Source organism: Megalobrama amblycephala, linkage group LG13, assembly GCF_018812025.1.
Source record: "Megalobrama amblycephala isolate DHTTF-2021 linkage group LG13, ASM1881202v1, whole genome shotgun sequence".
Lineage (NCBI taxonomy): Eukaryota > Metazoa > Chordata > Actinopteri > Cypriniformes > Xenocyprididae > Megalobrama > Megalobrama amblycephala.
The window spans coordinates 40880397-40907958 of NC_063056.1; the positions used below are offsets into that span (position 1 = coordinate 40880397).

At 36.8% G+C, this 27562-nt stretch overlaps 2 protein-coding genes across 8 annotated transcripts in view; one reads left to right on the forward strand and one right to left on the reverse strand.

Moving 5' to 3' along the window:
- Nucleotides 1-1060: 1060 nt before the first annotated feature.
- On the reverse strand, nucleotides 1061-9738 carry slc25a32b (solute carrier family 25 member 32b). The gene is made up of 8 exons (XM_048151799.1): nucleotides 9581-9738; nucleotides 9259-9440; nucleotides 7734-7884; nucleotides 6557-6642; nucleotides 4052-4206; nucleotides 3679-3792; nucleotides 1785-1930; nucleotides 1061-1523 (listed from the first exon to the last, which is right to left on the reverse strand). The coding sequence occupies exons 2-8, from the start codon at nucleotides 9425-9427 to the stop codon at nucleotides 1397-1399; spliced, it is 948 nt and encodes a 315-aa protein (XP_048007756.1). The 5' UTR covers nucleotides 9428-9440; nucleotides 9581-9738; the 3' UTR covers nucleotides 1061-1396.
- Nucleotides 9739-10528: 790 nt separating this feature from the next.
- Nucleotides 10529-27562, forward strand: part of septin7b (septin 7b) — a 28873-nt gene continuing 11839 nt past the window's right edge. For 3 of the 7 annotated variants that reach the window (XM_048151793.1, XM_048151795.1, XM_048151797.1), the window contains exons 1-6: nucleotides 10533-10690; nucleotides 12569-12570; nucleotides 14277-14379; nucleotides 21666-21772; nucleotides 22158-22258; nucleotides 22388-22522. In XM_048151793.1, coding sequence (XP_048007750.1) covers nucleotides 10687-10690; nucleotides 12569-12570; nucleotides 14277-14379; nucleotides 21666-21772; nucleotides 22158-22258; nucleotides 22388-22522 — 452 coding nt within the window. In that variant the 5' untranslated portion in view covers nucleotides 10533-10686. Of the gene's footprint in view, nucleotides 10691-12568; nucleotides 12571-14276; nucleotides 14380-21665; nucleotides 21773-22157; nucleotides 22259-22387; nucleotides 22523-27562 lie in introns of all 7 variants that reach the window. The other 4 variants (XM_048151794.1, XM_048151792.1, XM_048151796.1 and 1 more) reach the window with 4 other exon arrangements.

Genomic DNA, 27562 nt, shown 5'->3' on the forward strand with positions numbered 1-27562 from the left:
ATCTTTATTTGTGAACTGCCGCTTTCTCACCGCTGTCATTTTTGTTTATTTTAATATTGAGAGGAAAGCGCCGCACATATTTACATCTAAACGTCGTTCTCCGCAGTTCGTTAACAGTATATCGCTGCAAAGGTATTTCCAACATCTTAGCAAAAAACGAAAAAGAATTTCCATGAGTATATCATTTAATTTAATCACATTCATGGTGCATTCACACCAGACGCGAATGAAGCGTTAAGCGCGAGTGATTTACATGTTAAGTCAATGCAAAGACGCGAATAGACATCCTGCGTCGCGAATGACGTGGCGCGAATTGAGCTTTTCGGGCATTTGACGCGTACGAATCGCGCAAGTTGAAAACTTTGGCGAAAATTTACGTCGCGTTAACCAATCAGGAGCTTGCTCTAGTGACGTGATTACAACGTAGCGAGCCGAGGTAGAAATCCGAAACAACAATGGAGGACAAAATCATTGTCGCTGTACGATACATCTTTGTACATTTATAGAAACAGAAATAAAAAGGATCTTGCTTGGAAGAAAGTGAGTGAGGAAGTCGGACAATCTGGTAAGTTGTAAAAAACGCACTTTAGTCAATTTGATATATATATATGTAATATATATATATATATATATATATATATATATATATATATATATATATATATATATAGATAGATAGAGAGAGAGAGACTACAAGCTAGCTAAAGCCGGTAAATTGAGCTTATTCGCCGTATTTTACAAGTGAATTTCACGCGCTAATGAAGCGAGTAAATGTTCAAGTGTCTAACTACGCGTGAATACCGCGTTTTATTCGCGCAAGTCGCGTCTGGTGTGAACGCCCTGCTTGTGCGTTACGTGTGCAAGTCGCTGGCTGCAGTTCACTTAACGGCCACCGGTGTCGCTAATAGCCCCTTTAAAATCATTGTGATTATGTTGTTTGTTTAATTTCACAATGCCAGCAAATTCTTCACAAATATGTCATGGATATTTCACACATTGCCCAGCCCTACAGTAGTTACCACAATTCATCATTATCTCCTCATTAAAAGTGTGAACCTTGTTTGAATTTTACACTTTTTAATTAGATAAAACAAACAGCCTTTAAGAGAATATAACTTACATCCACTTAAAAAAAAAAGAGAAAAAAGTCACATAATCCCTCATGATTATGAGGGAGTCAGCAGTTTCTGAAGCAGTGATGACACAAATTACACTGTGAACTCCGTGACATCATGCAGTTCAGTTTTCCAGAGAGGACTGGGTTGTTTTATTTCTCTCCATTCGCATTCATGACTCGTCCGTGGCTGCAAAACACTGTCGCTGACGGGACGACCCATCTCAGGTCCGGCTCTGCTCCATGGCAGACAGTTCGGTCACAGTCGCGCCTGTTCTCAGTTCACTGGTGCCGGTCCAGGAGGAAGCGGGACACATTCTCATAGACCACAAAGGTGATGCAGCAGGCCGGAGTGACGCGGATCAGGTTGGGCACCATGCCTTTGTAGAACCCCAACAGACCCTCGTTTCTGAGCAAACACAAACATTATTATAGGACATATTAGAATGATTTCTGAAGGATCATGTGACACTGAAGACTGGAGTAATGATGCTGAAAATTCAGCTTTGATCACAGGAATAAATTACACTTTACTATATATTCACATAGAAAACAGATATTTTAAATTGTAAAAATATTTCAAAATTTTTACTGTATTTTTAATCAAATAAATGCAGCATTGGTGAGCAGAAGAGACATAAAAACGAGTGCATGTGAATCCCAGGCTAACCTCCATGTTCTCCGGATGACATCCACCAATCCATCATACGTGTTGTGCTGATCCTGCAGACGGGCTCGGACCACCTGATACGGGTATGTCGTAGCCACTGCGAATATTTTGGACAAAGCTGCCATAGTAATGTATTCTAATGGATTCTGGAGAGAAAATAGAGTGCGAGTTACTACAAACCCCATTAATGCAATGATAAATGTGGCTGGTTAGCATGATACCACTTAAAGGGGACCTATTATGCCCTTTCTCAAAGTCTTGATGTTGTTTTTGGGCTCTACTAGAACAGGTTTGCATGCATTATTTTCCTCATATTCTCCATTGTTGCAGCTCCTCTCTTCCTAGTCTGTCAGTAACGCTCTGTTTAGTTCCTGTCTCTATGAAGCCCCTCCTTCTGGAAAGAGCAATGTGCTCTGATTGGTCGGCTGGAGAAGTGTGCTCTGATTAGGGTTGCAAAGGGGTGGAAAGTTTTCGGTAAATTTCCACAGGAACTTAACCTGGGGAATTTTGGAAATATTCCAATTTGGAAAATTTACGTGAATTTATGGGAATTAATTGGAAATTTTGGGAAATTTATAATAGTTATATAAAATGTATCATAAAAACAAATATAAACATTTTGTTTGGTCATAACATGAAATAACAGTTATTTATTTTTCACATTCAATTAATTCTAATGTAGTAAATATGTAAAATAAATATATTTTTATTGCAGCAGTTATGTGTTATTTATTTCAGTGTCACGTGATCCTTCAGAAATAATTCTAATATGCTGATTTGATACTCAGTTATTATTAATGTTGGAAACAGTTGTGCTGCTGAATATTTTTTTGGAACCTGTGATACTTTTTTTCAGGATTCACTGATTAATAAAAAGTTCAAAAAAACAGAATTTATTCAAAATAGAAATATTTTCTAACAATATCACTCTAATATCACTTTTTATCAATTTCACACATCCTTGCTGAATAAATGTATTCATTTCTTCCAAAAAAAAACAATTACTGATCCCAAAATTTTGAAAGGTAGTGAATATTTTTACAAATTCTGTCTTCTGTTCTTTTTCTTTAGATTTTTATTCATCAAATAATATCACAGGTTATAAAAAATATTCAGCAGCACAACTGTTTCCAACATTGATAATAACTGAGTATCAAATCATCATATTAGAATTATTTCTGAAGGATCATGTGACACTGAAGACTGGAGTAATGATGCTGAAAATTCAGCTTTGATCACAGAATTAAAAAATATTTTTATGTATATCAAAACAGAAAAACATTATTTTAAATTGTAGTTATATTTCACAATATTATGTATTTTTGATCAAATTTTGGGGGAATGCACAGTGCATGCAGGGGGTGTGGCCTCAATAGCCCTGCAGGAAGTAGTTTGCTGTGTGAATGTGATTGAGGAATGTGCAGGTTAAAAAAATTCAACTAAAATTGGTTGTTTTAAGCAAAATTATGCTACAAGATGTTTTTTTTTTCAAATACATTAAAGTACCCTGTTATAGGCTAACCTGCAATTTTGCAAATTCCCTGTTTATTCCCATTAATTCCCATATATTCCCGTTAATTCCCATGAAAAGTTTCCAGCTTTGAAAATTCCCGGAATTTTGCAACCCTAGCTCTGATTGGTCGGCTGGAGCAGTGTGTTGTGATTTGTGAAATGTCCCGCCCCTTACCAGCAGTTTCAACACACTACTAACTAATTCAACCAAACCCCGCCCCTTTATTCTGCGTATGAATTATTTAAATGTTCGTTAACGGAAGAAATCTCAAAATTAAACATGCAACATAATAATAAGGTCACGTGACAGCAATGCAGCTACAGTTTGAAATGTTTATTGCTGTATAATGAGATTTCTATTGTGTGCATTGCTTATACTAACCAGTTTAGCATCTGATTGCATCTTTCTGTATTTGTTATATTCTCTCTTCAGCTCTTCGTACGCCATGAACTGCAGTGCACCATGGGAGGTTCCAAACAAACCCGGAACAAACCCCTAGGGATCACAACCGTTAACTCAGCTAGATGAAACAAACAAACAAACAAACCCCACAGCATGCAACTGAAGCACAATCACAAATATTCCCATGCATGCTTCTAGTTTCCTTATGCAAGTGCTCCTCCTAGTGGCACAGTGTGGAAATCTCATGCTTGAACTATTTCCTGTTAAAGGAAACAATCCACCCACCAGCTGCACAAAACAAGCCTTCATTATCCTGCATGCTGCCATAGAAACCCTTTCAAAAGAGCCGTACCCGATAGAGTCCTGCGATCCCTTCGTGCCGGTAGATTTTCACCAGCGCATCCATCATCCCCCTGTACTGCTTCCCAGACGGATCGGCGCTGTACTGCAGAACGAGGCGGGTTTTGGTGACCCAGATTGGATTGGTCAGGGAAAGCGTCATCGCCCCTAACAGTGACACAGAATATAAAGTAAATGAACGGCAGCTGTTGTAAAACCAAGATCCACATGAAAGGAGTCATCACTGGCTCACGGCGAGTCGTTTAAATGAAGGATGTGCCTAATTCAATTAGAGAAACCCGTGACACATCCTCTTGAACATGAGCTCTTTGCTTGAAGTTTAGATTATATACTGACCATCCCCCGGATCAATTTGCATCACGTTTAATGTCACAAAAAGCTTTTTATGATTTTAATGGACAAATCGTGACTTAGTCGGTGGTCATTTAATCTAAGATGTGGCAAGGACTGCTGGTCTAGTGATAGATTGCTCTGCTAATCACATGGCTATAAAAATAAGGGTTCATTTAATTTCAGCAACGCTGAGAACATTTAATTCGGTGTCATTAAACTGTATTTGTATTACTGTACTATATTATATATTATAACTATATTTTTGACCCCAAGTAAGTTACCTGAACATGAAAAATGTCTGTAACATAACATACGTGTATATATATATATATTTATGTGTGTGTGTGTGTGTATATATATATATATATGCGTGTGTGTATGTATATATATGTATGCATGCATATACAGTACAGTCCAAAAGTTTGGAACCACTAAGATTTTTAATGTTTTTAAAAGAAGTTTCGTCTGCTCACCAAGGCTACATTTATTTAATTAAAAATACAGTAAAAAACAGTAATATTGTGAAATATTATTACAATTTAAAATAACTGTTTTCTATTTGAATATATTTGACAAAGTAATTTATTTCTGTGATCAAAGCTGAATTTTCAGCATCATTACTCCAGTCTTCAGTGTCACATGATCCTTCAGAAATCATTCTAATATGATGATCTGCTGCTCAAGAAACATTTAATGTGTACAATTGTACAAAATATTTGTGTACAATATTTTTTTTCAGGATTATTTGATGAATAGAAAGTTCAAAAGAACAGTGTTTATCTGAAATCTAATCTTTTGTAACATTATAAATGTCTTTACTGCCACTTTTGATTGATTTAATGCATCCTTGCTGAATAAAAGTATTAATTTCTTTAATTTCTTTTCAAAAAAATAAAAATAAAAATTCTTACTGACCCCAAACTTTTGAACGGTAGTGTATAATGCTACAGAAGCTTTGTATTTCAGATAAATGCTGTTCTTTTGAACTTTCTATTCATCAAGGAATCCTGACAAAAAAAGTACACAACTGTTTTCAACATTGAAAATAATCATAAATGTTTATTGAGCAGCAAATCAGCATATAAGAATGATTTCTGAAGGATCATGTGACACTGAAGACTGGAGTAACGATGCTGAAAATTCAGCTTTGCATCACAGGAATAAATTACTTTGTCAAATATATTGAAATAGTACACAGTTATTTTAAATTGTAATAATATTTCACAATATTACTGTTTTTTACTGTATTTTTAATTAAATAAATGTAGCCTTGGTGAGCAGACGAAACTTCTTTTAAAAACATTAAAAATCTTAGTGGTTCCAAACTTTTGGACTGTACTGTATATATACACATATATATATATATATATATATATATATATATATATGTGTGTGTATATATGCGTAAATATATATACACATGTACATTTTTCATTAGTTAACATTAGTTAACTACACTAGTTAACATGAACTAACAATGAGCAACATTTACTAATACATTATTAAAATCAAAAGTTGTTTTTGTTAGTTAGATAATAGCATGACAATTATAACAATTATATTTTTATTAAAATTAACAAAAATGCTTTTGAAAATATATTGCTCAGTGTAAGTTGATGTGAGCTAATGCATTTACTAATGTTGACAAAAAACACCTTATTATAAAGTTTTACTGGGAATTTTGTAAATGCATAAGCAACAACAGAATTTGTTAATTATTAAATATCTTGAATTTTCATGCTCTCTGTGCTTTAGAACAGACATGCAACCCATTTTTACAAGAGAGCCGACGTCTTTCAGACTTGAAGACTTTCAACCAATCAATATCTGAGCTCTGCCTCATTCGTTATGCTCCAGTTTATCTGTCCAGACTGATTAGAAAGACATGCTGAAATTCATTTTGTCAGCGTCTTTATCATTTCGACTGACGGAGGAAAATCAATGAGCAATACAGGAAAACAAAGGGAATACTTAAGTACTTGCTCTTCATCTTTTAAGTGAAGTTGAGATATTGTGTTAGTGAAAACTTTTGTTTTAGCTAGTTTTAGTTTTCAATTCAATGTATGTGTATATGTAAAGTGTTACCATTTAAGCACATGTATTGATGATAATATTTCTTTTTGTGGTTTTGGGGTGAGAATGACACTGTGATCGTGACACTGACCTGCTCCGGCGGCGGACAGCAGGTGTTCAGCAGCGCTCAGCTCCGTCTGTCGGCCCTCTTTGGTGTACGCTTTGATTGCATTGTAACTATGAATAAAAACAGAAGTTATATTACTTAAGAGATATGTACATTGATTTATCTCGGTAGGCAGAATAAATGACTCTGAACTGTTAAATCATTGAAAAGTACGCAAAAATATGTACCAGACCACCAGGGTTATTATAATGAACCATAAAAAAAAAAAAAAAAATTATTTAATATATATAACTATTTATTAAATATATAAACTAAAATAATAATAATTAAAGTATAAAAAACCCTGAAATAATAATTAAAAAGAACTATATAAAGATTTAAAAACAATAATACAAATAACAAAACATTGCTAACTAACATTAACTAAAATAATAAAAATAAAATTCAAAATATAAATAAAAATATAATAGTATTACCAATCAATTTATGTACCAATTATGTACATCATCATACATTTAAAGGGGTCATGACATGGATTTTTATTATTATTATTTAAATATATTCCTTGAGATTCACTTATACTGTTAATTTTTTTGCACAAAAAAACAAACATATATGTGTAAAAACAATTATTTTTATGCCTCTGTCTGAAATGATCCGTTTTTAAGGCGCGGCTCCTTTAAGGCTTATCGGGAAATGCCCACTGTTGTGATTGGCTAATGTCATTGCATAGGAAACAGTATCACTGGCCTCTCACTATTGCACATAAATGTTTTGAAACCATTATCCATATCAAACCGTCATTTACAGTTACAGTGGGCGGGGCCTATGATGCGATGATGTCGATGTTGTGCTCTGGAGGCGGGCATATGCAAATGTATTTGTCGGTGTGATGTCACAGATCTCGCAATATCAAAACAAGCTGTTTTTGGAGCTTGATTAAATAAATGCTTCATTTATAATAAGGACGATGTTTTAAGCTACGACACTTCCAGGATGTTTTAATGGAACAAAGACCTCTTATATGTCAAAAGAACAAGGTAAATTTGATTTCTCATGTCATGACCCCTTTAAATTGATTTGGAAATACCCTACTTAATATGAATTTTTTCGTTAAAAATTGCCACAACAATAATGTTTTAAAATACACACAAGATAAATACATACATGCAAGATAAATGCATGCAAAATAAACACATACAAGAAAAAGTAGAGCCCCCATGATGCTCCAGCACCCCAAATATTGGGGGTGACGCCTTGATAAAGACCCCGGAGACCCTCCTGGTGCCAGATGCTCTTCATGCAGTGCAGAATGCCGTTATATTTCGGTCTCACGTCCAGCCCATCACTCACTGCAATACAGGAAAGAGCGAAACGCTTGAGCGGAAAGCTTATTCAGGCTATTTTTGCTGTCTATAAAACATACAATACGCTTCAAATGATTATTCATATACGTAAATATGCACTACTTTAACATCAAGACAAGGCGACGTAGCTGTTGTGGAAAAACTAATAAAGAATAATGATCTCCGGAGTTTCCCAGTAGTAAATACGAGTTTAGGGCTGTCAAACGATTAATCGCATATAAAATAAAAATTTGAGTTCACGTCCAATTTCCGACTAGGAAACTCGCATTTATGATAATTCAGATAGCACATGAAGGCAGCATTACTCACACCACACATTTCAGAACTGCATGCTGGGATATAGCAAAAACTGATTTATTAATCAATTGGTAACACTTGCCAATAAGGTACAACATTAGTTAACGCATTAACTAACAATGAGCAATACATTTGTCTGGTCCATTAAATTGAGATACAACTATTGATTTTAATAATGCATCAGTAAATGTTGGAATTAACATTAACTAAGATTAACTTTTGGTGCTCTGGCGGTTAATAAACAGAACTACATGCGCTTCGCGGAAGAACATATGGAAGCCCGTTTCCGCCACAAAAAAAAAAAAAAAAAAGATTAATTACGACTTTATATCTCAGAATTCTGACTTTTTAACTCGCAATTCTGACTTTATATCTCAGAATTCTGACTTTTTTCTGATTCTGACTTTTTATCTCAGAATTATGACTTTTTAACTCGCAATTGCGACTTTATATCTCAGAATTCTGACTTTTTATCTCGCAATTCTGACTTTATATCTCAGAATTCTGACTTTTTATCTCAGAATTATGACTTTTTAACTCGCAATTGCGACTTTATATCTCAGAATTATGACTTTTTAACTCGCAATTGCGACTTTATATCTCAGAATTATGACTTTTTAACTCGCAATTGCGACTTTATATCTCAGAATTCTGACTTTTTATCTCGCAATTCTGACTTTATATCTCAGAATTATGACTTTTTAACTCGCAATTGCGACTTTATATCTCAGAATTCTGACTTTATATCACACAATTCTGAGATATAAACTTAAAAAGTCAGAATTCTGAGATAAAAAGTCGCAATTAATCTTTATTTTTTTTTTAGTGGCGGAAACGGGCTTCCATAAGAACATCGTAGCCGGAACTACTTCTCTCTGTTTATGCCTATGACGAGTCACGCAGGTATGGTACGACCCGAACCAGTCTAAAATAGTCCGAATATAAACACTTATTACATAGTGATTCAGGATAAGACAAAAACACGGTTTGGATTTATGATGTACTCGCTAATTATATAATTTTTGTACATTTTGAACACAAAAAAGGCTTTTGAAAACAAACCTGCAAACCTAATTTTGACCAGATCCAGCGGATGCAGCACCAGTGTGGACGCCACCCCTCCACTGAGCCCTGCTATGAGGTTCTCGATCTTCACGTGGCTGAAGAGCCTCTGCAGGGAAAGGGGCAGCGGGACAGGGGAGCCCGGGCTGGGGCTGGGGCTGGGGCTCATGACAGCTCCCGTGCTGTGGGTCAACACACAAAATCACACACTTTAACTTTAACACATTCCTCAATCGTTTTATACCGGTTCTACTAAGAACTTTATGGGATTTTCTATCACAGGTAAAAGCCAAAGTTTCAGTAAAAATGTCCATGACCTTACCGGTAAATGTCAGATCATATGCAGTGACAGCAGCGATGATTCGGAAACATGCTGAAACTGGAACATGGCGCTTCACACAACACAAACTGCGCATGCGCAACATTGAATGTCAAAACAAGAGTCTTTGACGAGAACGTACTGTACTGTAGCGGAAATAAGAAAATAATAATATTAATACTTTTATTTTTACTAATCACACATATAATGACAGCTGACAGTATAGTAATTATGTACCATTTTTGTGTATTATTTTTCTTTTATTGTTTTTTTTCTTATATATTTTTTTCTTTTAATGTTGTTGTCTTCTAAGTTACATTAGGAGCTATTAATTTTAAAATATAATGTGAATAGAAGATTTACTATTTTTATACGAGATTTTGTAGGAGATTTTATTTTATAAGCTCATCATTTAAGTCCAAATTTTAAATTCTCTCCATTTAAAGCTAAATACAATTACGCAAGGCATCACATTTACATGTCTTAATAAATAATGATATAATAAATGTATGTATAATTACTTTGTTCTATCAGTAAAACAACCACGTAATTATCATTATTTTTTATTTTTTGACTTTTGTGAACTTTTGTAAAACTTCGCTATAAAGATAAAACATTGTTTTGGTGACGTTTAAAAGACATTTAGTTAAGTCTAGTCCATCTTTTTATATTATTTACATGTGATATAATACAAAAAAATAACTAAAAGTATAACTTTTGAAATACCAAGTAGTAAAAAGTAATAAATTATAATACATATTTAATGATTGTATGCTTGTAATACAAGTATGTAGGTCATAAGGAGAAAAAATATTATTTTCTTTTTCCTAAACTCTCTCTCTCTCTCTCTCTCTCTCTCTCTCTCTCTCTCTCTCTCTCTCTCTGATCTGCCTCTGGGAGGTGTGCGTGCGCACTTAATATCGCGAGATTTATTGATTTGCCTGGCTATTCACCAAAGTTGAGGCACGTACTTTGCGTAATCATCCTCCATTCATGTGAACGGTCTCTACGCCGTTGGCGTAGCAGAGTTTTGCGGAAGTGGTAACAAGGGGAATGTAGGGCTGCCAAAGAACGATCGGTTTCTAAAGCGGCGTTTGAACATCAACATCATGGGTAAGTTCCGTTCACTTTAACGATATACCCTCTACCAAAACACCGCCGTTTGAGCATCGGTAACGTTTACAGGTAGCATCGGATGCGTTTCGGTGATTTAAATCGACGTTTGCGACTCGTGCGAGTGCTTTTACTGTAATTTAGGTTAGTGATAGCGCGCGAGGCATTTCCTGTCAGTTTTTTTCCTCTCGCGAGTCATTCAAGAGCGAAAAACGGTTTACATTCGTTACGATTTAATCAAAATTAACCAAATACATCAAGTTTCCAAAGTTTTTCCATCATTCTAAAATATCACACGCACATCATATGCAGAAATACTTATTTTTAGAACATAAGCAAGCTAATGTAGGTTAGCAGCTAATCACACAACTGCTGAATTAACGCAGCTGTTTAATTTCTGCGTTATATTTAACGTTATTTATTAAACAGACGGGGTTTTTGACTTTAATGTAAGCACGTCGTGCAGAGATGTTGTTTAGTTGGATACTAGACCGAAAAAAGACATGCGAACACGTTTGAAAACTGAAAACTCAATATTGTTTTGCATTATTATTTCATAATAATCTAATTTAAATGCTGTTTCCATTATTTATCACTTCAAATGACTTCTATACCTGCTGATGTAGTGATTGAGGGACAGCTAAAGCTCTGCAAAAGCTCAAATAATGTTTATTTATGTATGTATTTATGCCCCCAGCAATTTGTTAGTGATTTGGTGAATAAAAGCAGACAAACTCTGCTATAAAATGTTATTTTCCTCAGTTAACTCCTTCACATCAAACCAGATGCTGCATGTCATTCAGACTGCGGTCAGGCACTCACATCCTGTACACAGATCTGTGTTAAATAGCTGTGCTTCACCTAGTCTGACACCAGGTTTGTATGTTTTTAGATTGAAATGTGTGACTTTAGTGTTTTCGAGTGCCTTGGGTACTTCAGAGACTAATTAAAGCAATACTGTAAAGGGCGATCATGAGATTTATTGCTAAATGAATTTAGGTTGTCATTCAGAATAAATGATGCTGTGACATTTAAGCGACCTCTGATTGTGCTGCCGACATCTCATATCCTGATCTCTCATCTTGTGCACGTTAATAAACACAGTATGGCACGTTTTAGAGCCATCTTAACAAAATAATGCTCTTTTTTGACTTACTAGTAATTGTAACAAAATGAAAGGGAATTTAGCCTACATTTTGCTCTCAGATCAAAGCTTTTTTTGCTTCTTTGAAGCAGCCATATCTAGATTTTATAAATAATATAAATCATATGTAGGCACAAACGTATTTCAAGCATCTTTAGATGGAAAGGTCCCTAGGATCACGAGAAAAGTAAAAGCTATTGATTGTCACACATGAGTTTTTTTATGCACATTTTGGGATGGAATCGGCAAGATGTACATAAATTATGAAAATGCACATAAAAAAACGTATGCGCTCAATTGAGGTGGATACGTTTTTTTTAATCCGATAAGAAGACGTGTGCATAAACTATGATGGAAACACATTTACAGAATAAATCACTCAAAAACTCGTGACTCTGTGATTGGATCACTGGAATAACCAGGGGCCAATCGCATCGCAGCATCTCAAATGTTGGTGTGAGTCAAAGTCTGTCCTCAGAATGATTTGGTTTAATTCCCTCCAGAAGCGTCTCACACGATTGTGTTCCCAAACACCAGCATCCGAACGCAAGATCACATGACAGCGTTTATTGTGTTTCGTCTGACGCTTTGTGACAAACTCATTTATGATGGAGGGAAAAAGAGCCTGACTGCAGAAACTTCCATTTTTAGCTCTAATTGACCCTTCGCCAGGAGTTTGATTGACAAGCGATCTAACCAATCATAACGCAGAATCAGAATTTTGTTCGACAAAGCAGTCTGGAGTAAGAAGATTAACCTCGGTGGACTTGAAATTGAAAAATGGTGTGTATTTATGTATTTCCGCGTTTGAAACAACATTCCTTCTGATGTTCATTCATGTTTATTTGATGCTATAAATGAACTAGTAGGAAGAGATGATCGATTCACGAGCCGCTTGAGCTGAGGCGCTACAGCGATCTGTCACGACACATTAAAGAGCCACAAAACATTTGAATTTCTTTAAAAATTACACAGTTTGAAAGCTGGGACTTTGTTTAATATCATAAGTAACCTGCTCAGTCTTGTCTGTCGACGTGTTGTCAGTATCCTCTTTGCTCTGCGATGTATTTTTCACTGTGTGTGGCGTGACAGCGCCACGGCTTGTCGGACAAAGCAACCTTAACTAAGGGGGGCGGGTCTTTGCGAAAGGTCAATTTCCCAGGAAGTGACAATTTTGTCCTCTTGAACACATGGGATGGAAACGTTGCTTTATTCACAAACGTTTTATGCGATATTCCAATTTCGCTCGCAAGTTGAATTCGTAACTTGGAATAGAAACACACTGTTAAATGTATTTAAATACTTTTTTATTCTAATCAAATTTAATTTAGTTAAAGTGGACATATAATGCCTCTTTCACAAGATATGATATGAGATCCCTAGAATGTGAAGTTTCAGCTCAAAATAGATAATTTATTATAGCTTGTCAAATTTGGGTGTGAGCAAAAACACACCGTTTTGTGTGTGTCCCTTTAAATGCAAATGAGCTGCTGCTCCCGGCCCCCTTTCCAGAAGAGGGCGGAGCTTTAACAGCTCAACAACAACAAAGCTGGAGAATCTCACGCAGCCAAAATGACGACGGTGTTCAGCCTTACATTGTTCAAACCATTTATGATTAACGTTTATGATTGCTATCAAATGCTGTGAATGGTTTAATATCTTTTTCAAAATATCGCTCGGACAGAAACGCTCCATTTTTAGCAATCGAACTTGCCAGGATCAACTTGCAGGCTATCCAAGCTAACGAGACTCTAAATAGTGTTCATTGCTCGTCTGTGCACAGTTAGCATGCTTTGCTCCAACTTTTGCCATGGCGTTAGAACTAGTTCACCGTTTTTACTTGCGAAAACAAAACGTCGGTGCTGTGGGTGGACACGTGCAGATTAAGGGGCGGAAATATTATAATAAGATCCCCTTCCTACGTCACGCGCGGAGCGAGATCTTTTTCACATTTTCTGGGTTGGTAGATGCACCGGGGACCCGATTATAACACTTAAACATGGAAAAAGTCAGATTTTCATGATATGTCATCTTTAGTTACTTTTCTCTAAACTCTTCCACGGACCTCTGTCCTTGTTTCCGTTCCTATTAAAGATACCAGCTAATCTCTGTTTCTGTTTACTTGCCAAAGCCAATTTTAGGCATTTGGCATTCAAATTTGGGCCATGTTTATATAGTTATGACTGTGTGCATGTCATAAACTTCTCTTCTTTTTTTTTCTCTCTCTCTCTCTCCCTTCTTATCCCAAAATGCTGAACTTATGGACGTGCAAAACATCTTCAACTAATAACATGCACTTCTGGGATTCAAATACACAGCAGTAAGTATGACCAGCACTGTAAACGCCTTCTCTTGGCTTATTCAAGAGTGAAGATTGTATTATTTACGGTGGAGCTTTTCCCAGCAAAGTCTCCCTGATCAAACGTGTTTGTCTGTTTTCAGCAGCAGAAGAATCTGGAGGGATACGTGGGCTTTGCGAGCCTCCCCAACCAAGTGTACAGAAAGTCAGTGAAGCGGGGCTTTGAGTTCACTCTGATGGTTGTGGGTAAGGAAACATTGATCTACTTTATATGCAGCTTGCAACTACAAAACGACACTCGACGTGTAACGAAGTTAGCGACACATTGCTTGTGATGGATTCAGTGTGCGCCACAGTCTTAATGACCACTTGAGAAGCTTCCTGTCTAGTTTTGAACATTTGCCAGTTTGAGACTACATTCTTGACATTTGGTCTAAATGCTGTTTGGATAACCACACAGGAAGCTGGGGTTGAATGGCAGTGATTTCACATCCTGTTCATCTTGAAAAATGCAAGGACTTTGCAGTGAAGAGCACCTTAAATGGCTGACATTTTAGAAAGCTTAGCTTTGAAATTGATTCTTTTACAATTAAGCAAGTGATACGGGGTCTGTCCTGTTTTTACTAGTATTGGTCTGTTTGCTTTGGCTTTGCGTGCGAGCTGAGGTTTTCATAGACGACGTCCCCTGCATTTATGGACTCGTGGTTGTGCGTGCTTGAGTTATTTTCACAAGTGAAAGGCATTATTTGTGGTCTTCACAGCTGCAAAATATTGTTTATAAGCGTCGTTTTCATCTCATAATATCCCAATATTTTACAGATTGTCTGTCATTAATGAAGTTTTAGAGTGCTCTCTGTTGCCGTTCTGTAATACAAATTGGCTGCGCAGGTGGACTTTACCCAGTTGTTCTTGCATTAGTGTTTGGGTTTGGAAAACAGCCAAGTCTGTAATGGTGCCAGCCACTCGCCCTGCCAGAAGCAATTTACTCTAGTTAGTGTGCTGACCTCACTGCGTGAGAGCGTGCAGATGAATGCTGCGCTCGATTAGTTCTAGCCTTCATCCAGCGCTCATCCGTTCACTCTGGTTTAGTCCCGACGCTTGTGCTCTGCGTTCACACTTTAAAGCTAAATACGTAATAATGAAGCAGCAGCATCATATCGAGTCAGTCATGTTTGACTTTTCTAAAACAATTAGCGTAGAGATGCGCAATTCTGGAAAAATGGGAATCACGATTTTCTATCTCCGTCTAGGTCTCATCTCTTTATATCTCATGATTCTGAAGAAAAATATTAGACTACTATTAAACTAAACAAAATTTACTAGAGGTTCTGACAAAAGGTGCTTTAGTCTATTTAAATATTTACTCATTTAATTGGTTGAGTGAATGATTCAATGACTCCCTCATAAAGACTTCACTTGGATGTTTCTGAAGCTAATCTATGGAAGCTTGTTTCTGCCATGAGAGGTAATTGCGACTTTTTATCTCACAATTCTGACTTTTTTCCCTCACAATTACAAGTTATAAAGTCAGAATTGTGAGGAAAAAAATACTGACGTTTCTTCTCAGAATTGCGAAGTTCATATCTAACAATTCTGACTTTATAACTCGCAGTTGTGAGGAAAAAAGTCAGAATTGTGAGTTTATATCTATGTATTTATATCATATATCTGACCCTATAAGACGCAATTCTGAGAGAAAAAGTCAAAATTGCGTGATAACTTGAAATTGTGAGGGAAAAAAGGCAGAATTGCGACTTTCTCTTAATTCTGACTTTATAAAATGCAATTCTGACTTTATAACTCGCAATTTGAAGTTTAAATCTCGCAATTCTGAGAAAAAAAGTCTGAATTTTGAGATGAAAAATTCTCAATTACCTTTTTATTTATTGGCAGAAACAAGTTCCATACAAATCTCTTGAATGATTCAGTGGCATTCGTTAAGTCACTTGTCGCCACCTACTGGTGTAACGATGTAACTGATACAAATTTTATTTGACGCATTAAATTACTTTCAAAAGGTGATTTTGCTGCTCTATTTTGATCTCTACCATCAGAGCTTGACATTAACACCCGCCAAATGCGGGTAGATTTCAGCTGTGGCGGGTAAGACAGCCACTCCCACTAGCCACTTTGGCGGGTTGAATATAATTTCAGCCTACAGCCAAATGAAAAGTAGCCAAGCTCGTCGTACCACAAAATTACAATTCAGTCACAATTCTTTATCGATTAACTTGCAGTTAGTGAAGGTGGGATAGGCGGAATCGCGCTAAATGACACAACAGAAGCGCTCGCGTGCGCGCTCTCTCTGTCGCGCGCGCGATTCAGTTCTCCTTGCGCCTGAATACACACACACACAGATGTCAAAATGCATCGTGTGGAGTATCTCGCGTGAATACAGTCGGCTATGGCTTACGGCTAAGTGGACGTAAACAGGTGGGTAAAAACTGGATATGTGTCAGTATATGACGTCCATGTATTCAGCAGCCCCCAAATAAATACCCCTCTGTCATTAATGTTAATCAAACATCAAAAAATGTTAAATACATGTATAGGCCTACATGTATGCTAAATAAACATATGTATCTGAAAAATATATATTTTTTAAATTACTATTTGTAATTTGTTTCTTTGTTCTTTTTATATAGCCTAACAAAAATAACTGTACATAGGCCTACCTGATATATACAATGTAGTCTTGATTTGGGTGGTCAATCTGCATTTGTAAGTTTGAAAGGGTTTTAAATCTTGTAAATCAAGTAAAATGACTCAAAATCAAGTAATTTAAGCATGCCAGAGTCAACTTTAATCATATAAAATGTAATTTCCCAACAGCAAAATTGTGGCCAGTGAAAATGCTGAGTGGCTAGTAACTTTGGAAAACCACTAGCCACATTGGCTGGTGAGCAAAAAAGTTAATGTCAAGCCCTGTCTACCATACACATCAGTGTTTATATCTGAACTATAAACTTTTATCCCAGTGATAATTTGAATGATTATAAGACATTATAATAACATGCCAACTGCTCTCTCTGGGTCAGAACTCAGATCTGAATGTTCACTGAGATCAAACTTTAATAGACATTGCCGAATCACTGTCATTTAGTGGGTATTTGAGTCGAGATCACAATCTTTTAGCCGATTAATTATGCAGCTCTAAATTAGCGGTAATATTTAGACAGAATGAAGCTGCACTCAGTCACATCTTGGCTTATTAACGGCTTTACTAAAGAAGCTGCTTGTGAGGTTAATTCCACTCTTCTTCCATGTGGTTCTTAGACAGTCATTCCAATTAGATGCAAAAAAAGCTGTTCCCTCCAGCATTGACGTAATACGTTTAGGGGCAGTTCACACGGGGCATGTCCTTGCATTCCTTCTGCACTATTATTTTATGTCTCATGCCATGACTGTCACATTTTAAGACTAAATTAATTATAGTTGAACACATAAATCTGCCATTAAATGGCTATTTGAGATAATTAATTTTCCCCTGTTATGTGTCGACTACCTCTGGAAGTGGTCGAAAGTGGACAAGCTCAAAATGTTTTAGACCTCGTTTACACTTGTATTTAGTGTCGTTCACTTGTGATCCGATCGACCAAAACACATCTTAGTACCAAGGCCCTAGAGAACCAACATAATAATGTTGTTATAATATTTGCATATGAATTCCAATTGGTCTTCTGTCTTGCAACTATTTGCATGTTGATTTGTGATTTTACCCAGCTGCTAACGAAGTGGATACGATTATTAGTCAGTTATGTTGGTCTAGTGCTGTCTAGTCTGATTTTATACAGTACAGTTCAAAAGTTTGTTGGTTGAGGTTTATTTAATTGGTAAGATGCTTTTGAAAGAAGTCTCTTCTTCCCACCAAGGCTGCATTTATTTAATAAAAAATACAGTAAAAACACTAAAAAAAGTGAAATATTATTACAATTTAAAATAGCTGGTTTCTATGTGAATATATAGTAAAATATAATTTATTCCTGTGATCAAAGCTGAATTTTCAGCATCATTACTCCAGTCTTCAGTGTCACATGATCCTTCAGAAATCATTCTGATATGATGATTTGATGCTCAAGAAGACATTTATGATTATTATCAGTGTTGAAAACAGTTTCATATGTTTGTGGAAACCGTGATGCATTTAATTTTTTCAGGATTCTTTGATGAATTGAACGTTTGAAAGAAATCTTTTGTAACATTGTGAAGAAATAGTGAAACACTTGAAGAAATAGTGACAGTTGTACAGTAGAATTTACCTACGTCTCAATAATAGTAATAATACTAACTAATAATAACTTTATTTTTTTAAGGAATAATCAGTTTTTCTTTCATGTTTTAATTTTAACAGAAAAGTGCAGCTCTGTTGTGCAGCACTTTATTTGACAAAAGAGTTAAATTTTATATGATTAAAAGATAAATTAAATTAATTATGCCTTCATTTGATTGCCAGAAATTAAAATTCACACTTTGAAATTATTTTTTTTAAATTAATAAATGTTGTTGTTTTTATGAATTCAGTTGATTAGACATTCTTTTTTAATTAATAAAATTTAAATAAACTATTAAAAAGGAGTCCAGAAAACCCTAAAAATGTAATTTTTGTTTTAATAAATTGTTTTAATAAATTTTTGTTTTAATAAACTTTTAAAATAAATTGATGTTAAATTGTATAAGTTTCATGATTTCAATTTATTAGACATTCTTTTTGTTTATTAAAATTTAATAAAACCATTCAAATGGAGTCCAAAAAAATAAAAACTGAATCCAGAAAAATAAAAACGGTAAACGGTTTATACAATACCGTTCAAAAGTTTGGTAAGAATCGGTAAGATGTTTTAGAAAGAAGACTCTTCTGCTCACCAGAGCTGCATTTATTTGATAAAAAAATACAGTAAAAATTGTGAAATATTATTACTATTTAAAATATTAGAGATGCACCGATTGATCGGCCAGGGATCGGAATCGGCCGATTTTCCTCATGATTGGCCCGGATCGGTGATCGGCCGATCAGTCTCGCTTCTTACCGATTCCGAGCCGATCTTTTTTGTTACCAGCGGCACAGGCAATAACGTCAAATGCGCGTTCCCGCTCTCTTCTCTGTCACGGTGAAGTGACACACACCCGCGCGGGCACCTCCTCTCTCTCTCTCGCCTCATTTGCTCCGGTTAAACAGTGCTTACTGCGCATAATTTTAGTCATTCCCGCAGGTTTCGCGGTCACACCGAAAGCGCGCGCTCCACTGATCTATATTAGTGAAGCGAACAAACCACGTGACGCTCAGTCTCAAACAGAGATAGAAGTCAAACAGACTCACAAGTAGGCTACCAAAATAAGCGTCTTCCTGCGCTCAAACTGTCAAATACATACACAAGTATGTCAACCAGCGGCACAGGCAATCTTGGCGAGTATATAGATAAACACTGTCAGTTTTGAATCGTTAAATAGCTAAGAAAGTGAACCCATGTCGTGTGTAACAGTATTGGGTCTGTTGAACACAGTTCATAAACTCTTAAAGGGACAGCAGTCCAATATTCCTGCTGCTGTCTGTCATGTTAATCAAAGAACAAAAGACAAAGAAAATCCGTTTCAGCTCTTGACTGAATAACTTTAATGGTAAGAATTGATCTGTATTAATATTTACAGTAAAGACTACAGAAATTAAGGTAACCAATGTAAAATAATACTGAATGTGTCATTTTACATTTGATTACTTTAATTTCTGTAGTATTTCTTACCTGAATAGAAACCCAGTTAACCCAAAACACTTAGTTTCATAGCTCTCTTTATTCTATTGCATTTATTTGAGCTGTTTATATTTTATTACTGACTTTTACTTGTTTTTTTTTTTAATGAAAATAAAACTTTGCATTGAAGAAAAGTAGATTTTTGTTTGTATATGTTGTCAATTATAGTTCTTAGAAAGAAAATCGGAATCGGCAAAAATCGGTATCGGCCGATCTCACTAACAAAAAATCGGAAATCGGAATCGGCCAAGAAAATTGCAATCGGTGCATCTCTATAAAATATCTGTTTTCTATGTGAATATATAGTAAAGTGTAATTTATTCCGCTGAATTTTCAGCATCATTACTCCAGTCTTCAGTGTCACATGATCCTTCAGAAATCATTCTAATATGATGATTTGCTGCTCAAGAAACATTTGTGATTATTATCAATGTTAAAAACAGTTCATATTTTTGTGAAAACCGTGATACATTTTATTTATCAGGATTCTTTGATGAATTGAACATTTGAAAGAGAAATCTTTTGTAACATTATAAATGTTACTTTAAAACAAAAAAAAAAAATACTGACCCCAAACTTTTAAAGTCCCTGTAAAGTCAATTCTGAGAATTATTTCTCAACACTTTATAAATGTTACAAATGTATTGCTGTAACACATTACAAAGTCTGTGAATTGTGTAATGCTTAATTGTGAAGTTAGAGCGTTAAATAGCTTTTTCACCAAGTCTCTGCTCAGGATTTTTGGGCAGAGCTAAAACGGGGGTCTGATGACGCACATCGTCCCCCGAGCATAGCCCCTCCCCTAACACTATATAACTGTCGATGATGCACCGAGCGTGGCGCCGCCTCTACAGCGGTTCACTCGCTCAATCTCGAGTGTCATTACAGTCATACAGCCCTTTGCACATTTAGCTAGTAATGCCTTTGTCACGCAAATGCATATTACATGGTTGTTATAATATACAATATGCTCGGTCTCCTTTATTTAAATTTCCTAAAACGATGATATGAAGGATTCTAAAGTGATCGTTCTACACTGGATAATTTTACAAACTTTCATCAGACAGCTGGGATTCACAGATAATCCGCTGTTTTTGGTGAATGTGACTGAACAGACCTCCCCCCCCCCCCCCTCCCGCCTCGGCCATCTTACCGTCCCGACGATAACCGATGATATATGGGCCGGACAGAGTCTCTCCCGTCCCGGCCTTCATCCTCCCGTCTCGCGGCGCCGTCATTTGTCGACTCGACAACAGTCTGGCAGTACGTGCCCAATGTAAGTTGTCGTGTGTGCTTATGTTATAATTAGTAGGTAGTCCACAGTAACTCTACTAAAAAGTGCAACCATCTACCGTGATTCTTTTGTTTATATGCATCGGTATGTTTGACACATTAGACAAGTAAGTTGAGACGGCAGCTCTCGCGAGTGGGTGTGGTTTCAGCGCCGACAGCGGACACGCCCCCAGCGTTTGAGAGCAGAGAGCGCTGCCTATTTTTTCGAGATTTTGATAACTTATTTCATTTACTTGCAGATTTTTTTAATCATTCAAAGTTGGCTGGGTGGTTAGTAACACATTGTTCTGTGGTGTGACAAACTCAGAACACATACTTTAAAATGACTTTACAGGGACTTTAAATGGTAGCGTATATAAAACTTAAGCTCCTAAAACACGGTTCATTTGCTCTCTTGCAAGCACTGATATTTCCCTCAGTAAATCACATTTTTTATAGGATGTTGTGCTGAATCCGGGTCTCATTTCTCTGTGTTTTCTGTCCTTTTTGCAGGAGAGTCAGGGTTGGGAAAGTCCACGCTGATAAACTCTCTGTTCCTGACGGATCTGTACTCTGGAGAATACCCCGGGCCTTCGCACAGAATCAAGAAAACAGTTCAGGTATAAAGCGTGACGTTCTGATTCCTAAATGTCAATAGATGCTGCTTGTTTCGTATCAGTCATGCATCAGGAAAATTGCTTTATAAGGGTTTTTAGAAGGCCTTGAGGGGATCAGAACTTCCTATGCCACTATACCTCTGGCTTCTCCAGCATGCTTAAGTAATACTTCACTAATAGCTATGCTATGTCCTGCAAGTTTGTACTTGTAGCTTTTACAGTGACTGAGTCCAAAGCTTCACACTACATTTCAGCTTTATGATAATTGTTTTTGCATCACACGCCACTAATACCCAGTGCTACGTAAAGGGTGTGTATAAGAAAAAAGAGTGTGTTTACTGGAGCATTTGTTGCAGAAATGGTCATTCAGCTGGTCTGTTAACCGCAGGTGGAGCAATCCAAAGTGTTGATGAAGGAAGGGGGCGTCCAGCTTCTTCTCACGATAGTGGACACTCCGGGATTTGGAGACGCTGTGGACAACAGCAACTGGTGAGAGCCATTTTGGTAGAGTGCCAGATATAATTATCACAGCATGGTTTAATATCAAGTTGCTTGATGTAATTGGATGTGTATGTGAACCGAAAGCGTGACCTGAATCTCCCGTGTGTTCTGCTCCAGCTGGCAGCCGGTCATCGATCACATCGACAGTAAGTTTGAGGATTATCTGAACGCCGAGTCCCGCGTGAACAGACGGCAGATGCCGGACAGCAGAGTGCACTGCTGCCTGTATTTCATCGCTCCCTCAGGTCATGGGTGAGTCCTTCTGCTCTCCTGCTCCTTATTATTCTTAAAGAAGACCTATATTGTCCTTTTACAAGGTCAGGGCTCAACGCTAAGGGATTTTTTCTACTGGCCCGGTCAGGTTAGTGGTTTAAATTTGTACTTGCCCCGCCAAAATTTTCACTGGCCCCACAACAAAAAAAATTAATAAAGTAAAAGAAACAAAATGGGCCTATAAAATAAGCCTAGTTATTAAGTTGGCTTGAAAAAGTTTAAACTACGGAAGCCCATTAGACTCAAAAACTCAATTAGACTCAACTGCCATTCTATGTACTATTTGTAATCCATTGAAACTCATTCAAACTCATAAACTCATCTCTAAATCTATCTATCAAACTAAATCTAGCAAACTAAATCTATCTATCAAACTAAATCTAGCAACACCATAGCGACCACCCCGAGTACCCTAGCAACCACATAGCATCATCTTAGCAACCACTCAGAGTACCCTAGCAACCGCATAGCAACACCCTATCAACCACCCCGAGTACCCTAGCAACCGCATAGCAACATCCTATCAACCACCCCGAGTACCCTAGCAAACCGCATAGCAACACCATAGCGACCACCCCGAGTACCCTAGCAACCACATAGCAACACCATAGCGACCACCCCGAGTACCCTAGCAACCACATAGCAACACCATAGCGACCACCCTGAGTACCCTAGCAACCACATAGCATCATCTTAGCAACCACTCAGAGTACCCTAGCAACCGCATAGCAACACCCTATCAACCACCCCGAGTACCCTAGCAACCGCATAGCAACATCCTATCAACCACCCCGAGTACCCTAGCAACCGCATAGCAACACCATAGCGACCACCCCGAGTACCCTAGCAACCACATAGCAACATCTTAGCAACCACTCAGAGTACCCTAGCAACCGCATAGCAACACCTTAGCAACCACACAGAGCACCCTAGTACTCTATCAAAATTACTAAACTAAAACCGAAACTTTCAAACTGAAAACTGCTTCAAACTGTCTGTACCGGCTTTTTCAAGCCAACTTAAAGTTTGTCTCGACAAACTTTTTTATCTAGTTGTTTTTGATACATGTAACCTTAATAAATAGGGTTATGACACCAAAAGCTACTAGATTAACTCACTTAAATTTTAAATATTGTTAGACAAATAAACAGTAAATAATAAAATAGGAACAAATAATCAAATTATGAGTAATAGGCTAGCAAAAATAAATACAACAGAACAAACATATAAATGAAATAAACGGTGCTTTTCAAGTTTTTCATGTAGGTTTAAACAGGAGATTTTCAGGTACAGAAATCTAATGTATAGCTAACTATAGATTAAACTTTATTAAAGTTAATCAGTCAAGAGCAATTACAGATGCATAAATAATGTTTTGAAATGCTAAAAATATAAAATGTTAAACTGTTATTTGAAATTATTTAAAAACCGAAAAGACACTTTAAATGTGAAATTAGACCCGCCAGTAGGTGGCAGCGAATGTCATTGAGATTCAACCGATTCATTCAAACGGCTGATTCATTCAGGAAGAGACTTCTGTGGACTTTGGAACTGTTTTTGTAGGCAAAATAGAGCGAAACAGGCGATTTGGTGCCTTAAATGTAAGTCACTTGATATTAGGTTCTTGTTCATTAAACTGTACGCTGAATAAAATCACTATCACTTTTGTAATCATGCTGATATTTGGACAAAAACGGTGCTCTTTGTTTAATATTGGTTAATTATATTAAATTATATAAATATGAAAGATATACAGGGTCATTTTTGCCCCTTATCTTGAATTCTGGATCATTCTAAATGCATTTTAAATCACCACTAAATCACGCAGTGAAAGCGTGCACTCTATATATACACACGTGCACTAGTCTAACCTACTAGACGTATAGTGTACGCGTGCACTCAATGAGTGTGTTTTTGTTTGGTTTTTGTAAAGTGAGGGACATGCTTGATAATTTCAGATCGTTAAATCAACAATTACGATATCATAGACGATATATAACGCACACCCGTACAGCACTGGCCCGAGCGTCGTTCACACTGGCCCCGGGTCATCGGGCAGTCCTTATTGTCGAGCCCTGAAGGTTTACTAAAATGTTTTCCTGCTTGAATGTTGATTATTTTCCTCATATTCTCCATTGTTGCAGCTCCTCTCTTCCCAGTCTGTCAGTAACGCTCTGTTTAGTTCCTGTCTCTATGAAGCCCCTCCTTCTGAAAAGCATAATGTGCTCTGATTGGTCGGCTGGAGCAGTGTGTTGTGATTGAGCATGTTTGGGATTCTCAGGTTTGCATACACAAAACTATATTAGTGTATTGTATGCAAATCTGAGAATTTTTTTTAATCCTCTTTGTGTGTGGCATACTTCAATTTATCAATTTTTTCCGCTTCAGGTTTTTTCCACCTCTAAGAGCTCTTATAATGGATTTCATTTACAAACTGGAGCTGAGGTCGCTGTAATTTTCCTCTTAGTCAGTGAAAACATGAGAATGACTGTTACTGTAAGCAGCTGTTCTCAGACAATAGCTGATCTGTGCGCAGTTGCAGAAGACGCAGGAACGTGTGGCTCTATTCAGTCTTGTGTCCACACAATCCTGATGATTATCAGAACTGAAGCGTGGTAGGAAGTAAATATCTTAATGGATGTTGTTAACCATGATTCAAAACGGAAACCAATTTAGCTGTTAAAGACATGACCGCTAACGTTTTATGTTGGCACAATTTGACATGTTTTATTTAAAATAGAGATCATGATTCTCCCATGATTCTGAATAGACGTCTAAACAAAATAACATGTAATTTACTAGAGGTTCTGACAAAATGTTGATTGCTGCAGGCCATTTAAATTTTGTCATTTGAATTTTAACGATATTGATTCCAATTCTGCATTTCCATTATTTGATGCTTTTCTCATTTAACACAATAACACCGTGTCATAACCCGACCCGACCCGACGCCACAACACACGATAAAAGGTATCTTTTCCATGTTAATCAGAGTTTTTGTCCTAACTAGCTGCTAGGGATGCACCGATCCGACTTTTTCGCTTCCGATATGATTCCGATACCTGGGATTCAGTATCGGCCGATACTGATCCGATATTCAAGTAATAATAAAAAAGTGCTAAATTACCTAATAAACCGTATGCCTCACTGTGTGGAAGAAACTGGGATCATTCTTTTGTGCAAGGCATCAGGCTTGATTTAAACATTACTTTGTAAAACAAAATAACAAACAACAGCATCATATGATAGATAGGGCAGAACAAAAAATGCTATTAACAATCTTTCATTGCGCAAAAGTATTATAATCTATATAATCTCCCGTACAGAGCGGCACAAAGTGCTTATGCGGATCCCGTGTGCAGAATGAAAAGTTCAAAGCACAAAGTGAAGATATATTGATGCGTATTGTATTACCGGTATTGTTGTCTATTAGATGAAGTATAATAGAAACATTGAATCATCTTGGAGAGAGTTTCATTGAAGAAGTAGTTTTATTTATATAACGCCTTTCCATAGCTCAAGTTCACTTCACATAGTGCTATAAAATACATTTGCACATCAACATACACAATACAAACACATAAGGCCAGATTTAGCCACATTATCGATAATAAATATTGAAACATTGTGTTGACTGTCGTAACTAAACGCGACACGCAGTCTGAATGCTGAATGGAGAATGACTGACAGCCGCAGCGGAGGGAGGCATTTACGTCAACTTTAATTTAACGACTTAAATATGTATCTGTACCTCAAATTAAACTATGGAATGACTTCAGAACACTTGGAATATAGTGCACAGAAACTTTATGGTGCTTTTTAATGTTTTTGTGCCTTTTGTGGAGCTTAAAGGGATAGTTCACCCAAAAATCTGCTTACCCCCAGCGCATCCAAGATGTGACTTTGTTTCTTCAGTAGAACACAAATGTTGGCTTTTTAACTCCAACCGTTGCCGTCTGTCAGTCGTATAATGCATGTCAATAGGGACTCCATCTATGAGAGTAAAAAAAAACATGCACAGACAAATCCAAATTGAAACCCTGCGGCTCGTGACGACACATTGATGTCCTAAGACACGAAACGATCGGTTTGTGTGAGAAACCGAACAGTATTTATATCATTTTTTTACGTCTAAAACACCACTATGTCCAACAGCCCTCCACATGCGGTTAGTGAGGTCTGATCGCGCTCTGACAACGGAAGTGATGTCTCGCACTCATTGAAGCAAAGCGCGAAAGATCACTGCCGTTGTCAGAGCGCGATCAGACCTCACTAACCGCATGCTGAAGGCTGTTGGACATAGTGGTGTTTTAGAGGTAAAAAAATTATATAAATACTGTTCGTTTTCTCACACAAACCGATCGTTTCGTGTCTTAGGACAGCAATGTGTCGTCACGAGCCGCAGGGTTTAATTGGATTTGTCTGTGCATGTTTTTTTTTTGTGACTCTTATAGATTTTGTTCCCATTGACATGCATTATATGACTGACAGACTGCAACGGTTGGAGTTAAAAACCAACATTTGTGTTCTACTAAAGAAACAAAGTCAGCTACATATTGGATGCCTGGGGGTAAGCAGATAAAACATCAAATTTTCATTTTTGGGTGAACTATCCCTTTAACAATGACACGGAATAGTACAGTCCCATCTGGCCGATACCTGATCCGGCAAAAATGGCAGTATCGGAGCCGATACCCGATCTGAGTATTGCATCGGTGCATCCCTACTAGCCGCGACAGCGTAACGCGATAAAAGGTATCTTTTCCATGTTAATCAGTTTTTGTCCTAACTAGCCGCGACGGCGACGCACAACGATTCTATTTTAGAAACCGTTTCTATTTTTCTACGATGTTGCGGCTGGAACAACAACACAAAATATGGCACTGATAATCTCAGGTAATGTTTATGTGCTTTATTTACGGTTAAAAGCGTCTAATGTGAGTTCGAATATCATTTTGTCTGAAATAAACAACGGACAATTCATCTCAGATCTTCGAAATAAATAAAAGGAAACAAAAA

Excerpts from the sequence above, each read along its gene's own strand:
- slc25a32b (XM_048151799.1), bottom strand. The coding sequence starts at position 9,427 with ATGAGCCCCAGCCCCAGCCCCAGCCCGGGCTCCCCTGTCCCGCTGCCC. Across the intron at positions 1,931-3,678 it reads TGCAATCAGATGCTAAACTG|AATCCATTAGAATACATTAC; the intron begins GTTAGTATAAGC and ends TTTTCTCTCCAG. Across the intron at positions 1,524-1,784 it reads GTCATCCGGAGAACATGGAG|AAACGAGGGTCTGTTGGGGT; the intron begins GTTAGCCTGGGA and ends GTGTTTGCTCAG.